This window comes from Vombatus ursinus, unplaced genomic scaffold (assembly GCF_900497805.2).
Source record: "Vombatus ursinus unplaced genomic scaffold, bare-nosed wombat genome assembly UNPS02014772.1, whole genome shotgun sequence".
Taxonomy (NCBI): Eukaryota; Metazoa; Chordata; class Mammalia; order Diprotodontia; family Vombatidae; genus Vombatus; species Vombatus ursinus.
This window is the reverse complement of record NW_020954550.1, coordinates 11,324,206-11,341,744: the sequence shown is the minus strand read 5'-3', so window position 1 is coordinate 11,341,744 and position 17,539 is coordinate 11,324,206. Positions and strand designations below refer to the sequence as shown.

The 17,539-nt window shown below is 35.3% G+C and overlaps 1 protein-coding gene across 1 annotated transcript in view; it reads right to left on the bottom strand.

Moving 5' to 3' along the window:
* Window positions 1-288: 288 nt before the first annotated feature.
* Window positions 289-17,539, bottom strand: part of LOC114044112 (5'-nucleotidase-like) — a 67,079-nt gene continuing 49,828 nt past the window's right edge. The window contains exons 6-8 of the mRNA XM_027863398.1: window positions 9,590-9,737; window positions 8,729-8,912; window positions 289-473 (exon numbers count right to left, since the gene is read on the bottom strand). Coding sequence (XP_027719199.1) covers window positions 289-473; window positions 8,729-8,912; window positions 9,590-9,737 — 517 coding nt within the window. The remainder of the gene's footprint in view (window positions 474-8,728; window positions 8,913-9,589; window positions 9,738-17,539) is intronic.

Genomic DNA, 17,539 nt, shown 5'->3' with positions numbered 1-17,539 from the left:
CATTCATCTAAACACAATAGAATATTATGCACAAAATATATACATTTCCCTTAAATGAAACAACGGTTTACATGTCTTGATAAGCTATAATGTGAACAGAAACAAAAACGTTCAAAGTGATAACAGTAAGATAAAAATCACAATTTAGACAATTTTTAAAAATCAAAATGCATTAAACATGCTATTATTAAACCTGAATATACAAATATTGCATATTAAGTAAAATATATTCTGGCATTAACTGGCAAAATTTTCTGTAATTAGGCTCCAAATATTAACTATAGCATTTCAGTCAGAGTCAGAATTTTCACATGTATTGTCATTAATTGTGGGATATGTTCTTACTCCTTGTTTTCTTGCAGTTCTAAGTTGCCGTAAATGTTCTTTCATCTCTTGAGAAATATGGCAAATCCTTCTTTCTATACCAGGTACTGCCATTACTGCTGTTCTTTTGTCTGATTTTTCTTCAAAGGCTGTGATGAAGGTAAGTTTATTAAACTTAACATGCGGTATTGGTTCAACAAATACTTATTAAGCAGTTATGTGCAATAATAGTGTCCATATAAATAGGGTATTTTTTTGTTACTTAAAAGTTTACTCACATATCTGAACTACATATATATTTTTTACTATGAATACAATTTCTGACTAGGATTTCTCTGATGATCCATTCTCCCTAAATCAAACTACAAGGCACATATAATTTTAACATGTAATCATTATGGGTCCTAATATAATCAGAATTCCACTCACTTTTCTTAATTCAAATTACAATCTAGCATTCTTTCAAGAAACCTTAGAGCTTGGCTCTTTCAATTTCAGAAATGAATAAGGGAATAGAAGAGGCTACCTTCAGGTCTTCCACACATCTTCACAAAAAGATATATCTGATCTGAAGCCATGGTAAGTTAGTATTCAATAATATTTCATAAATTAATAGAATTTCAAAATTGTATTTAAAATATTTATTAAACACCTTTTCTTAAACATTTGTAAGTTGCTGTGCTAGGTTACTGTGGCATATTAAAAAGTATATGAAAGTATGAAATCAGGAAAACATTGTTCTCAAAACAGCAAATATATCCATTTCAAGACCCTCTACAACCTGGTCCTAGTATACTATATTAAAAAGAAATACTTATTCTACTTATAGGATATTACTACTATATTAAAAGAAATACTAATTATATTATAGAACTACTGGTGTAACTTTTCTCCCCTACTATTCCTCAATATTCTCTACAAAGTCCTATCCAAATGTCTCATCATGGCACGGAGGTGAACACTGTTTTGTCAAAGACAATGCCTGTGGAGCATAAGACTGTGTAGGTCTTAAAACCAGAATTGCTTTAAGTACAGGTCTGACAATAAACTGAATCAGCTTTCTGAGTACTAGTCCACCTATGTATGCAAAGACTCATCACCAATGCCACTGTGACATATTTTTGGCCAGGACAATCTATGAAACAAAGAAAAATATAAAAACCTCTCAATCCTTTGTAGCCCTATGTTACTTATGCAATGATGGTGGTACAGTGATGGGAAAGGGAATAGAGTATATTAAAAGTCACAGTTATTAGGCTGTCTCTACAAATTTTAATTTTACTACTGATACACTAAATCAGAGATCCCTGTCCAATGATTAAAGAATGGAAAGGATTTAATATTAGAAGAGATGAATTATATCAATCTTAACATTTTATAAACAAAACCAAGAACAAGGACATTGCAGCTTAATGGAAGGACAAGTTCTTCCATTTATGTACATTTTGCCTAAAAATATAAAATAAAAAATTGTAGTTTAATAAATAGGAAAAGATGTGGGACTTAACTCTGAATCAGCTGTCGGTAAACAGTCAGACCATCAAGTTTGCAAAATCTTACAAATAAAGATGAAAGACATTTATGGGCAGTATCATCTTGATAAAACATAAAGAAGTAGTGTAGGGTAAAACCAGTTTAAGAAAAGTGTGCCAAAAGATCCAACTAAAGTCACCCCAAAGCCATTTATGAATGAAAATGAAAGGACAACAAAGAGAAGGAAAATTAAAAAGATCTGTAAAGATAACTATAACTATTTTCACTATCAAGGGCAGAACTACCACACCCGGACACTACATCACAGTTCCAAATGTGGTAACAGAGGAAGTATAAATGGCATAAAAGAGAACAAAGATGAGTAAAACCATTGGATTGGACCAAGTATCTATAGAAGAAATCAGTGCTGAAAGAGACAACTGAGGGGGTTTGAGGGACTGATAATCAAGGTATCTGAAGGAGAAGTATATACCAAGTTTTTTGGGGAAAAAAACTTAGTTTTTATTAATACCAAAAAAGGCAACCAGGAAAATATCAATTACAAATATATATATGTGTGTGTGTGTGTGTATAAATATATATATATATATATAGAGACAGACAGATAGATATAGATATAGATATATATATATATATTTGTTCACCAATACAAAATCTTTGCGGGACTCATCTGTTTACAAATTGAGGACATTTCCCACAAAGGTACAGATAAGAAACAAGCAGGCTTACACAAGTGACATTTAACAATGGACCCCATCTTTACCATTTTACAACTGACTGGAAGATATATAGAATACAAGATTTCATTGTGCTTATTGTTGATTATGAAAAAGCATTTGATTCGGTAATGTAATATGCTACCTTAAAAGCTCTTTTTACAATAAGGAATCTTATAAATACATAAAAATCATTAAATGTTACTTGAAATACTTCACAACAGAGTCATATGAAATGGGATATACTATTTTGCTTGTGTTTTTAATTTTTTCTGTAGCTCTTTTTCTACTAAAGGATTTCTTTGTTCTTATTCTCTTCTCTTGTCTAAATTTTTATTATTTAATTCATGTTCATTGCATTTATTTATTCCTTCTTTAGTGGCTTGGTGTTTCTCATGCAATTAAAGCATCTAAAGTAACAAGTTTGAGTTTCCTCTTCTAAACAATTTTTACTTATTGTCTTGAAGATCTTGTCTCCTTAATCCTCTCCCCTTCCTTTTCTCTTTTAGTTGTTGCTGTGTCTAATTCTTACAAGTATCAATTTCTATCATGAATAGTAAGAATGGAAGTATTGCCCCATGTAGAAATTTCCCTTGATCATTATCTTTTCCATTTGCCATGGAACCTCCTCTCTGGGTTCACGTCCCCCCACCCTTCTCAAGACTAGTGACCAGTAGCTCAGATATATCTTCTCCTGAGTCAATGTTGTCAATAGAGGACCAACACTCATTCAGAGGACAGGGTCTAAGTACCAAATCCCTGCAGACTGTGCATACTACAAGATTCATTTCCCATTATAGAATCTCTCTCTCCCCTGGGTATTCTATTCAGTAGGACCTCCTCTCACCTCTGATTCAAGATCTCCCTCTTTCTCCCATTTCAATCATTCCCTTACCACTTCAGCCATTCTCCTATAACCCTTCTTCTTGATGAGATACCACTGGGAGTTATTTTCCCTTCTTTATTTACTATCAATGTTATCAAGGTACATCATATATCCCCCTGTATCTCTCCTCTTCCTTTTGTCATAAAATGATGAAGTGACGGGAGAGGTAGTGTGTGCTAGCAGAAACTGCAACAGCAGCAAGAAATTGTGACTCCTGGAGCTGGTAGATAGGTTGTGCACCCTGCCAGAATGTAGGAACTGGTAAGGATGAGAAGTAGTATGGGTGTGGTGGGGAGAGGGAGAGTTAGGAATTTGTGTTCTCAATTGTTAATTCCTAAGGCTGTTACCTCGTTAGGCTTCTTGGCCTCAGTCAGTGAAGAAAACTGTAATTGCTCTATTTCTAACACATAATTGTTCTTTTGAGGAATTTTTGAGAGGTGGTGAGGACAGAAGGAAAAAATCCTCTGTTTTGCTGGTCACATAACCTAAAAGGCCTGATTTTAAATTACGTCTCCCTCTTCTTTATATTAAAGTCCTATCAGACCTTCAAGAACCTTCAGTTCAAATCTTACCATTGGCATAATGTCTTCCCTGACTACCTCAGCCTAGGAACTCTTGTTCCTCTTAAACTTTAGAGGAAATTATTGTTTATTCACTCAATTTGGCAATTAATTTTGTATTGTCTTATGATGCTTTCTATTATTGCCATTAACTGTTCTTTAAATATTTTACTGTTACTTAACTTTTCCCATGTTTATGACTTGATGCCCAAGTAAAAAGTTGCCTGAAGGCAAGGACCAAACTTCTTCAAACATCCCCTTAAAACAGAGGTTTTTCCATATAGTAAGTGCTTGATAAATACTTAACAATTCAATTTCATTTAAAATTGAGACAACAGGAATTTACTGAAAATTTTTAAGCAAAAAAAAACCCAAACTGATAAAAATAGTATATGCTACTTCAAGGCCTTAAGAGCCTTAACTAGAATGGCAATAATAATAATGATAATGATAATGGCATTTACATTATGCTTTAAGGTTTACAAAGTACTTTACATATGTTATTTTATTTGATCCTCACAACAACCCTGTGAAATAGGTACTATTATTACTCCCATTTTACAGATGATGAAACTGAGTTTAAGTGACTTGCCCAAGGTAACACAGAAAGTAAATATCTGAGGTAGGATTTGAAATCAGATCCTCCTGAATCAAAGTCCAATATTCTATATCCACTGTGCCAATCAGCTGCCCTGTGTAGTTGAAATGCAAAGGAAAGGGTTAAATCAAAAAACTGTGGAAATAGAAGTGATAGGCTAATACATGTGGGAGGGAAAAAAAAACTAGAAAGAAGTTAAAGATTCCTCCAAGATTCCCAGGCTAGGTAACTAGTAGGATAATGACACTGCTAAAAGAAATAGGGAAATCAGTTGGGAGAAGTCAGGTTTTTTGATGTGAAGATGACTTCAGTTTTGGACAGTAAGCTGTCAATGAGACATCCAAATGGAAATGTCTAGTAAGCAGCTGAAAAATAGGGGCAGCTAGGTGGTGCAGTGGATAGAGCACCAGCCCTGAAGTCAGGAGGACCTGAGTTCAAATCCGGCCTCAGACCGAACACCTGACACTAGCTGGGTGACCCTGGGCAAGTCACTTAACCCTGACTGCCTCACTTTAAAAAAAAAAAAAAACCAGTACTTTAATTCAGGAGAGAGCCTGGGACTGAACCTCAATTATTTGAGAACCATTCAAATAAAAGTGATAGTCAAAGCCAAGAAATCTCCAAAAGAAAGGAAATAAAGAAGGAAAAGAAAAGAGTCAAGGGGAAAAACTGGGGAATGTTAATATTTAAGGGGCAGAAGAAAAATAAGAAGTAGGATTACACATCATCAAGGGAGAAAAGCAGTTGAAGACGGAGGGTATTACAAAACAGACCTGAGTCAGGCTTGTTCAGTGGTTCAAGTTCAAGACTATTGAAAAAAGAGACACTTATAGTCCATTTGACATTTAACAAAAAGAAGGTTACTGAAACATCTCATGGAAAGGATATTCAACAAGGATACAGCACTGATTCATTTGGGTGCAGCTTTCCTGCCTCTGCATTTGTCAGGGTGGCATGCTGGGTGTCAAGCTGGAGGAAGGCGCTTTTGACTCCTTGTGCACTGTTTTAAGTCTCAAGGACTGTTTCAATAATTTTTAAAGAAAACTATCTCTCTCCTGAAGTATAGTCACTCATCTCCAAATGCTTCTTGAAAATATCGAGTTGAGTATCTTGGAGGCATCTCAAACTCAACATACATAAAACAGAACTCATTATCTTTACCTTTCTGAACTTCTCTATTACTGGCAAGGTCACTGCCACCTTCTGGTCACCCTCACTCAGTCTCCCAACCTTAGCATCATCCTCAATTCTTCATTCTCACTAACTCTAGATATCCAATCTACTTGGAAATCTTGTCATTTCTATCTTCACATCTCTCATCTCTGTCTCCTTCTGTCTCTCTCTCTATACATATAATATATATGTTATAATAACATATATGCACATACATATATACACACATACACACATATAGTTACAACCCTAGTTCAGGCTCTCATCCCTTGCCTGGATGGCTGCAATAGCTTTCTAACATGTCTGTGTGTTTCAAGTTTCCCTCCAATGTAAATCTTCCTCCTCTCTTCTGCCAAGGTGATTTTTCTAAAAGGTATGAGTGATCATATCACCTCCCTGCTCAGTGAGCTCCAGTAACTCTTTCTTACCATCAGAATCAAATACAGACTTTTGTTTTGCATCTCAAGCTTATCATAACCTGTGTCCTTCCTCTCTTTCCATTCTTCTTATCCTTATTCCTCTCCTTGCAACTCAGCTGCACTGGCCAACTTGCATTTCCTTGAACACAATATTCCACCTCCTGTCTCCACACCTTTGTTCTTGCTGCCCCTATACCTGGCATGCCCTTCTCCTTCCCCTCTCCCCCACCCCTTCTTTTCCCTGACTTTCTTACAGACTCTTCTTAAACCTCACATAAGGAGGTCATTCTCAGGCTCCCTTGCTGCTACTGCCTCCTCCTATCAGATTATCTTACATGTACTCTGTTCATAGCTTATTCTACTATTATTATTATTATTCTATTATTATTATTATTATACCTAGCTATTCATATGCAATCTTCCCCATTAGAATGTATGCTTCTTGATAGCAAGAATTGTTTTTGCTTCTATTTGTTTCTTCAGCACTTAGTGCCTGGAACATAGTAATAAGCATCTGACAAGTTGTTGATGACTATAGTAGTAAGCAATAAATGCTTTTTGGATAGATTGAATGGTGTCAAATACTACAGTGATCAAGAGAAATGAGAACTGAGGAAAGACCATTAGATTCAGAGAGTAGGAGATTAGAATCCTAGATGAGTGGAGAGCATAGAAGCTAGATGTAGTGCGTTAATAAGAAAATTCATGGAGTGAAGAAATAGATACAACACTTTATAGATTAACCAAATGTTGGCAAAAAAAAAAAAGGAGAGAAATGGATAGCTCTTTTAGGAGGCAAAAGGTTCAAGTGAGGTGTTTTTCTCTCCATCGTTAAGATAAGGTAGTCCTGACCACTGTTGTAGAATAAAAGACCCTAAAGAAGTTGAGACTGAAGGAATAAGGACCTAGAGGGAGAGGAGGAGGTGGATAGATGCAATCACAGGCACAAACTGAGGGACTAGCCATTAAATGAAACTTCTTTTATTCTCATATAGAAAAAAAAACTTAGTGTGAGATTAGAGAGATTTTCCAGTTCGATTTAGAGGTGAATTCAGACCAACCAACTCCACCAAAAAAATCTAAAGTCTCATTGTGAATATCAAGTTATAAACAAACAAACAAACAAATGTAATGGAAGCTTGCCCAGATCACTGAACATGAGCCCTCCCTACTTCTCTGTGTTCCCCTACCTTATGGGAGGGAGTAGCATGCATCCTTTGATTTGCTAGGTAGCCAGAATAGGCTGCATTTTTAAAACTGGTAGACCAGAACAGTCTTACTCTCTTTCCTGCTCCATCCAGAGAGTGAAGATCATATGCAGTTCACCCACAGCATGGGCATCATGAACTGAAGCAGGAAGGGTTAAACTTCTCTCTCCCTTCTCCTTTTAGGTCCTGTGGCTTGAGATGTTTACATTTCTGTTCTATTTCATTTGTTTTTCTCAAGTTCATATAATCCCCACAACACCCAGGAGTTCCAGCCATTTGGAGCCAGGATTACAGGTGGGACTGTTACAGCCAGCTAACTTACCAGGGAACCCTTGAGAAGCAGGGTGCCTGGGACTCAAGCCCAAGAGGAATTATGAACTAGGAATTGGGATTGTGCTATATAGGAACTAAGCTAAACTATGAATCTAATCCCCTTCCCCTCTCCAGAGAGTGAGGTGATGTAAGGAGAAGTCCAGGAGAGGGGGGTGAGGAGAGCAGGGTAGGACTTATGCCTCCCATGTGTTAAAGAGTGTTTGTATATTTGTTATTATACTTCTGAAGTAAATATTCCTTTGTAAAAACTAATCTGTTAATGGTTAAATGGAACTGGGATATAGGGGAACCACCCTTACAATTAAAGAAATACCATCGATTGGGGTGGAGCCAATGGTAGAACCTAGACACTCCAAATCCTTTTATGAGTACCAGAGAACCCTTAGGTAAGGGTGGCCTTCCTGGCCTTCAGGCAGTGGAGGTCATGGTGGTTAAGTGTTTACACAAAGAAAACAAACAAGCTTTTAGAAAACAGAAATTCCAAAAATGATAGTTTAATATTGGCACTCCTGAAAACTTTATTTACTTCAATAGAAGTTATGGTGTTCATTTAGTTCCATTTCTCTACTACATTCTGAAAAGAATGTACAACATTATATTCTTACATTTCCTTAAAGTAAATAATAATATGCAGAACCTTTCTATGATTTACATGACAATGAAGAACTCTGAAGAAGGCCAAAGGTGCACAATTTGTCTGGTTAAGAGGGATTCAGTAGATCACATAGCAAGAAAAATGGATAACAAATGCATCACTTTTTTCATAAATTGGAAGTCATAGGACCACAAATGGACAACAGGAAGTCCAAAACTCAGTAGGATGATTAAATGGCTCAGTTATTTGACCAGAAATTGAAACAGCACAGATGAATATTCATTTTTGACACAGGCATATCTCCGATCTCATTATATCAAGTGATGATGGATATGAAAATGAATGTGAATCACTACTGAATGAATGCTACCTATTAAAATGTCATAAGTAAGTTATTTTCTGTAAAATAAAATTCCAGTTACCTGTAAATGATGCTGTTTTAGACACAGTAATTAAGCTCATTCGATGGCCTGAAAGGCACTGCTTCCTACCCTGCACAACTTTGACTGATTCAAAGTGATTCAGAACCACTGTAGAAAGTGTCTGTGCAGTTTCTGTATCAAACATTCGAGGACAACTTTTAAGCATTATATAACCATCCTTCCCCTGAAAATCAAAAAGATTTCAATTATCCATTTCAGGTCACACAACACAAAGGATAATTTAAAATTTTTATATTTGCCTTTGAAATAATGGTACACATTCACTAATATGTAATCAAAGATGGACATTTCTACACATGTGCACTAATAAACTCACAATCTCCCTTCCCACTCCCTGTGCTTAGTCCTGATTCCTCTGACTCTATTATCAAGCAGCCTGGGGCCTATCTGGGCAGTAAGTTCTTGCAAATGAGCCACAGCAGGCCTAAATTTGTGCATAATCAAATCAAAAGTTATTATAATTAATAAAATGCATTTAAACAAATTAGAAATATTTATAAAATAAAAATACAAAAACCCTTTCTAGTAAACATAGCTAAGAATGTTGACAACTAATTTTAAAAAACTTCAAAAATAAGATATATGAATATGTTACTGTATTTTTAATATTTAATATTAATAAAATTCATTTAATATCTACAAAAAGTAGAGTGATTATAATGGGAGAAACACAAATAATGAAAAAAATGGAATTCCAAATATAGGAAGCAACTTAAAATATACTGATATTTACTAAACTCAATGATAAAATGAAATCATCAAAAAACAAAGTCTTTACGAAAGACCTTCCAAGGTGATGATTTAATTTCAAATAATAATTTCAAAAGAACAAAATCTCACATTTGCAATATACTCCTTAATAGCAAGAAGATATACTTTTTTTTTCCTTAAGTATTGTCCTTGAATTTTTACAGTATCTCGTATAATTCTGTGTCCCGGCTCTGCATCTGGATCAAATCCAAATTCCATTCCTGCAACCTGAGGAAATCTGAAATTTAAAAAGGTAATGTTCTAATAGAGTTGCTATCTCTATCAAAAGATATATAAATGTGAATGAAATATTTTTAAAACTATAAATGAACATATTTTGTTAACCAGTTAAAAATAAAAACTATCAAAACTAATTATCTTCAAGAATCACAAACCATAGGAAAAAACTCTTTTAATTGGTAATACTCAAAAGGCCTTAGGAAGCATTGCTAACAATGCTAGTGGAGGTGATGGAATTCTAGCTGAGTCATTTAAAACCCTAAAAGATGATGCTGTTAAAGTGCTGCACTTAATATGCCAGCAAATTTGGAAAACAACAGTGGCCACTGGTTCGGAAAAAATCAGTTTACATCTCAATCCTAAAGAAAGGCAAGGCCAAGGAGTGTTCAAATTACCAAACACTTGTGCTCAATTCACACACCAGCAAGGTTATGATTAAGATTTCTGCAAGCTAGGCTTTAGCAATTATGTACTGAGAATTATCAGAAGAACAGACTAGATTTAAGAGTCAGAGGAACTAGAGACCAAAATGCTGATTATGGAGAAAGCAAGGGAATTCCAGAAAAACATCGACTTCTGCTTCATTGACTACATTAAAATCTTTGACTGTGTGGATCATAACAAAATGTGGCAAGTCCTCAAAGAGACAGGAATATCAGATCATCTTGTGTCCTGAAGGACCTGTATGCAGTGTAAGAAGCAAGTTAGAACTGAACACGGAACAACTGGTTGGCTTCAGACTGGAAAAGGAGTACGACAAGGTTGAAAATTATCACCTTATTTATTTAACTTATGTACAAAGTACATCATGTGAAATGCTCAGCTGGATGAATCAAAAGCTAGTACTGAGGTTGCCAGGAGAAATATCAACAATCTCAGATATGCAGACTATACCACTCTGAAGGCACAAAGTGCAGAGGAATTAAAAAGCCTCTTGATGAGAGTGAAAGAGGAGAGTAAAAGCTGGCTTGCAGCTTAACATCAAAAAAACGGGCAACTGGTTTCATCACTTCCAGACAAACAGAGGGAAAAGAAATGCAAACAGTGTCAGATTTTAGATTCTTGGGCTCAAAGATCACTGTAGATGGCAACTGAAGCCATGAAATTAAAAGACACTTGCTCTGTATCTTTTAGGAAGGAAAGCTATGGCAAATATGGACAGCATACTAAAAAAGCAGAGACATCATAAAGTCCATACAGTCAACGTCAGGGTTTTTCCAGTAGCAATGTAGGCTGTGAGAGTTGGACTGACTATAAGGAAAGGTGAGTCCACAGAATCAACGTTTCTAAATTGTGGTGCTGGAGAAGACTTCTGAGAGTCCTTTGGACAGCAAGGAAGTTAAATCGGTCAATCCTTAAAGAAATTAATTAAGGCTATTCACTGGAAGGTCAAATACTAAAGCTGAAGCTTAAATATTTTGGCCACATAAGAGGATGTGACTCGTTGGGAAAGACCTTGATGTTGGGAAAGACTGAAGGCAAAAGGAAAAGGGGATGGCAGAGGATGAGACAGAAGCATAATATCATAGAAACAACAAACATAAACTTGGACAGACTTTGAAAGATAGTGGAGGACAGAAGGGCCTGGTGTACTATGGTCCATGGGGTCATGGAAAGTTGGACATGACTGACTGACCCAACAACAATACACACTCTCTCTCTCTCATACACACACACACACACACACGCACGCACGCATGCGCATGTGAGCGCATGCATATATATATATTCCCTTTAAAGATATTCTAAAATATCAGAGGAAAAGAATCAGTGTTGGGAAATGCAAGACTAGAAATATTTAAGAACAAGATCAGTTTCCCAATAGATAAGATAAAGGATATTAACAGGTAGTTTTCAAATGGAGAAATGCAAACTATCAACCACCATATGAAAAATGGCTCCAAATCACTAATAAGAGAGATACAAATTAGAACAACTTTAAGGTTTCACCTCACACCCACAAGACTACCAAAGATAATATAATGAAGAAAATGCTATTAGGGAGTTATGGAAAAACAAGAATCATCATGCCATGTTGGCAGAAGTACAAACTGGTATAACCTTTTGGGAAAATAGTTTGGAACTAAACCCAAAACTTGTGGCTTTCTAGACTATCCATATTACTACCACATACACACCGGATCAAAAATAGAGGAAAGGGATCTATGGTAACCTAGCAATACCATTACTAGGTCTATTTCCAAGGACGATTAGGGAAAAAGGAAAAGAATGTGTTCTAAAATATTTACAGCAGCTCTCTTTGTGGTGGCAAAGAAGTGGAAATTGCAGGAATGCCCATCAATTGGGGAAAGGATGAACAAGTTGTAGTATATGATCATGATGGAATACAATTATGCTATAAGAAATGATAAGCTCATTGATTTTAGAAAAACATGGATAGACTTGCATGAAATAATGAACAGCAAAATAAGCAGAATCAAGAGAACATTGTATACAGTAACAGCAATAGTGTTTTTAAAAACAACTTTGAGCAACTAAGTCTTTTTGACTATTATAAATACTACAATTAACTACAAGGAACCTATGAAGGAATATACTGTCTGCATCCAGAGAAAGAACTGATAAATAGAAGTATGTATAGAAAGATTTTTACATATAAGTGTGTGTGTGTGTATACATACATACATACATACATATACACACACAAATTTGTGTCTAGTGGTAGCCATCTCTAGGGTAGGGGAGTGGGGAAAGAAGGAAAAAAAGGAGAAAAAAAGAAAGTTACACGATAACTTTATTATACATTTAAAAGGAATAGCAAATTGTACATATAATAGATTTGTAGTTTCATGTGCAATCATCTTTTTTTATTCAACTGAGTTACGGAAATGCTTGTCTTATTTCATAAATTTAAATAAAATAAAAATTTAAACAAAAAATATTTATAGCAACACCTTTTGTTGTATCAAAAAGCTAGAAACAAAGTAGGTGCTCATTAGCTGGGAAATTATTTGTATTTGGGGGGATGGAGAGCTGTTAGACCCCTTAGCCAAAGGAGCTGGTCCCCAACATGATGACTTTAGAGGAGCCAAAATGAAAAGCAAGGTAGGTTGCTAGATGATGCTCTTTTAAGAGCTTTATGGTACAAGATGCTTGATTGTTTTCATCAGGGTGTCAGGGGAAGAGTGGCAGTGGTTTGGTCTGCCTGGTACATACTACTTCCTGTTTCTCAGGATCTCTTGCAATAGGCTTGCCTATTCCATTGGTAGCTTTAGGTCAGGAACTCATGGTGGAGGGAATGTTGAGCCACTTTTTCACAGGGGTTACTTTCTTGTATGATGGCTGTGGGGACTATTCTGTATGCAATGCTGTGAGGGGCATAGGGGTTACTGCTGTTCCCAGGGTCCTGACAAACATGGATTTAGAGAACTGTGTGGAGATTTATATGAGCTAGTATAAAATAAAATGATTAGAATCAGGAAAACAATTTACACAATGAAAAGGAAAACAATTTTGAAAAACTACAAAATTCTGATCAATGCAGCAAACAATGAGGACTTTAAAAGTTTGAGGAAGAAGAACGACACCCACTTCTTGGCAGAGAGGAAATGGAGTAGACGTACAGAATGAGGCATACGTTTTCAAAGATGACTGATATGTTGATTTGTTTCATGTGACCATACTTATATTAGAAATGAGTGTTAGTATATAGTGATAACTGATAAAAACAAGGAAGGAAGGAAGGAAAGAAGGAAGGAAGGGATGGAGGGGGGAGGAAGGAAAAGAAGGATGGGTGGAGGGAAAGAAAAGGAAAGGAAAAAGGGAGAGAGGGAAGGAGGAAAAGAGAAGAAAAAAGAATAGAGAAAGAGAGGGAGAAGGAGAGAAGAAAGATAAATAAAACGTTCAAAAATACACTAGAAAAAAAACAAGAGGTTCAAATCAAAAGTGGATATAAACAGATTTTGTTATTATTAAATAAAGTAAATATACACTTAAAAACTACATCACTTAAGTTCAGTTTCATTTGCAGTCCTCTTTTTTGACCTTCTCTGTACACTACTCATTTTTGTTGATAAAGTTCATAATAAAAAATAAATTTAAAAAACTTACAAAAAAAGAAAAAGAGAAATAGATAGCTTAAGCCTCCTACAAAATATTTTTATTTTAAAACTAAATAAGCAAACAAAAAGTAAACTATAGCTATAAAAATAAAAATACATTTCTGATTAATATCACAACCACCAACAAAAAGCATAAAATATTTTAATAAGCACACATGTCCACATAGCTCTATGCAAGGTGATGTGCCAATTGAAAAAAAAACTGATAATATGGGCACTGAATGGCAAATAAAAGGGCAGAAAATACAGACAAATTGTACATTGAACAATTAAGACAATTTACATTATGTGTAAACTGTGTCAGAAAAATAGCATCTAAAATTGATTGAACAGTATGCTCAGACAGAAGAAATCACTTTTCTTTTAGTCACTTCATGAAGGACATGGATAGTGGGATTTCAAGAGTTCTTAAATAATGAAGGGAAGGAGCTTGATGACCTTGGTGTGAGAAAATGTTCTGAGCACAGTGTACCTCATAAAGAGGAGCAAGAATGGAACAAAGGGAGCGAAATAAAGAGATTTACCTAGTGGAGAAGACTGTTTCCACAAGAAGAAACAAGAATAGTAAACAGAGTCCAAAATAGCTGTTGGAAAACCTTAACACTGAGGGTAAATTATCCTCATCCTGATGAGTAAACAACTTTTGTTGCAGTATTCAGGATGGATTGTAGAAGGGTTGCATTAGAGGCAGGGAATAAAGTTACGGTACAGTTACAGAATTTTAGAGATGGAAGGAACAATAACTATTTATGTAACCTCCTCATCTTATAGTGAGGAAACTCAGACTCACAGAAGTTAAAGGCTTGCCCAATGTCACATAGCTTAGTAATAGCCATAATCACAGATTTCCAAACCACTACTCATAGTTTAGGTTCAAGATCACCTTTTGTCTGTAATATTAGAAATATATTAAGTGGGAGACACACCACTATATGGCTTACGTAGGACAGACCCCTACAGTAAACATTCTTATCAAATAGACTTTTCAGTTCAGTTTGGTCTTAAATAATATTTCTAAAAAGAAATTCATCAATAGTGTTTCCAAACACATTTTGAAAATTATTTGTTATTATTCACAAATGCTCTGAAACTTTCTCATCTTATAATTATTTTAAATATTGCTACACAGCTGCCCCTTACATTTGATGGTGCTTTTGAAAACATTTTCATATCTATTATTTATTTCATCATCAAAACAGCCTATTTTATCCTATAAGGCTAGTAGTAAAGGTATTATTATTCCTGTTAGAGATGAGGAAACTAAGGAACAGAGATGAAAGGATACAAATATTGACAGACAATGAGTAGTTAGGCTGAGTCCACATCTCTTAACTTTCAGTCTCAGGCTCTTCTGACTAAACTTACAATATATAATTTTAAATAATAGAAATGTAATTTTTAATTTAATAAACTGTTTATTAAAGTCAATTTCAAAATGGTTTTTAGTTCACTAACATAAGCTACGTTGTAGAATAGGATTAATCTTAACTGAGTATGAGTTCAACAGGAATTATTCATTTAGAACCTGAAGAAGGAAAACCCGTCAGTTTTGCTTCCTTTGACTGGTATTCCTACATATTTTTTCTCTACCATCTCCTTTATCTAGTACTCTATTTGAATAAGTGAGCACCATTCTTCCCTTGAATGTGTAATTTTGTGGTTAGGCCAAATATAATAACTACAAGCTAAGTGAGTAGAATTTCTTAGAGAATATCAATACAAAGTGTACCATAGTATCCATTCCACCATGACAAGCCAACCTAATATAAAATTATATCTGCTTTTTCCCAACTCTCATTAGGCCAACTTTATGTCCTTGCAAAATTAGGCTGTTAGAGATATAGAGAAACACCTCTGCCCTTCCCTGTAGTCTGCACCTAATGCAGACATAGAAAGTCTCTTGCTAAGTCCATTTGTTTATACTCCCATCACTACTAGAAGATAGGAAACGTAAGAAATAAAGTGGGTAAAATATCTCTCCAGCTCTTCTGGTAATAGCAGATTACCTAAGACATTCTACTGAGAAGATACACGCGCACACACACACACACACACACACACATACATAAATAAATGTGGACATGTACACACATACAAATACACACATACATACATATATACACATATACTTTCACAAAAGGAAAGGGATAGGCTTCACCTCTGATCCTTCTGACCTATTTTTTGCACTAACATGAAAGTTGAGCTACTTTAATTTTCACCATAATTTACCCATGAGAAATATCCTCTCCCTCTTGCACTGGAGGAAAAATTCATTCATTTATTAAATAAACTAATACTTACTGAGTATCTATTCACAGTGCTAAGTACTGCAGGTCATACAACTGTCTCTGAATGAAGGTCATCCCCTGAAATCTACCTCTGTGGCTCCATAGTTTTTATTTTAATGTGTCCCTCATTTTCCAAGTATAGAAAAGATGAGAAATTGGTTTGGATTAGTAAATAGACTGTATTTATCAGTTTAATCTAAGAAAATAAAACTGTGTACAATGAACTTATATATATATATGTACATGTGTGTGTATATATAATATGTATATGTATATATACAATATACATTTACATGTATCCTTCTCTATGAATTTATGAAGGAAACACGATGTAACCTCTCCAGTAAGAGATTTTTAATTTATGCAGTCTAAATGATACAGATGTACATAAAACGGGAAGAGAAGGAATTATGTACTAGATACACAAAGAAATGGAAAACATTCTTTTCTCTATCTTACTCTCCTTTTCTCCTTCAATTCATATTCTGGAATCAATCAACCAATTAATAAGCACTTACGAAGGAATATGTATTTCAGGTTTTTTAAATGGCCAGTATAAAATCACAATGATAAGAGAAGGCTACTACAATAGTCTAGGCATGAGGTGATGAGGCCTGAATCGTAGTGGTAGAAATTCCACAGGAGAGAAGGAGTAAAATATAACAGATACTGTGAAGGCAGAAATGACAAGCTTTGACAATATGCTAGGTATACAGAGTGCATTCAAGTAAGAGTCCAATGTGATGCTGAGGTTGAGCCTGGGTGATTGGGAGAATGGTGGTATCATGGATAGCACTTCCTGTAGGAAGTTGGAGATGGGAGATTGGAGGTTAGGGCAGGATAAACAGATCTGAGAATCCTCTGCCTAGAGATGATATGTAAACCATAAGAACTGATAAGAATATCAAGCAATATAAAATAGAGGAAGAAGAGAAAAGGACCCAGACTGGAGCCTTGGAGGATATCCAGAGTTAGTGGCTATGACCTGGACGGAAAACCAGCAAAAGATACTCAGGAGCAGTTAGGCAGGTAGGTGAAGACTCAGAAAAAAACAGCATCATGAAAATCTATATGCCAGACACTGTGCTAAACACTCAATAATTATTATCCCATTTAATCCTTACAACAACCCTAGAAAGTAGGTACTATTAATATCCCCTTTTTTACAGATGTGGAAACTGAAGAGAGTAGCAGTTAAGTGACTTGCTCAGGGTCACACAGCAAGTATCTGAGTACACATTTGAACTCGAGTCTTACTGTACTTGATTTGCTGTGCCACCTAGCTGCCCCTAATAATTATCCAGATGATGAAGAGGGAAATTTTTCTATTAGCTGTTTTTAAACAATAAAAAATATACTAGCATGTATCATATAGGAACAAGCTGGTCATTCAACAGATAAACAAGTAGCAAGCTTCATTCAGCATGATG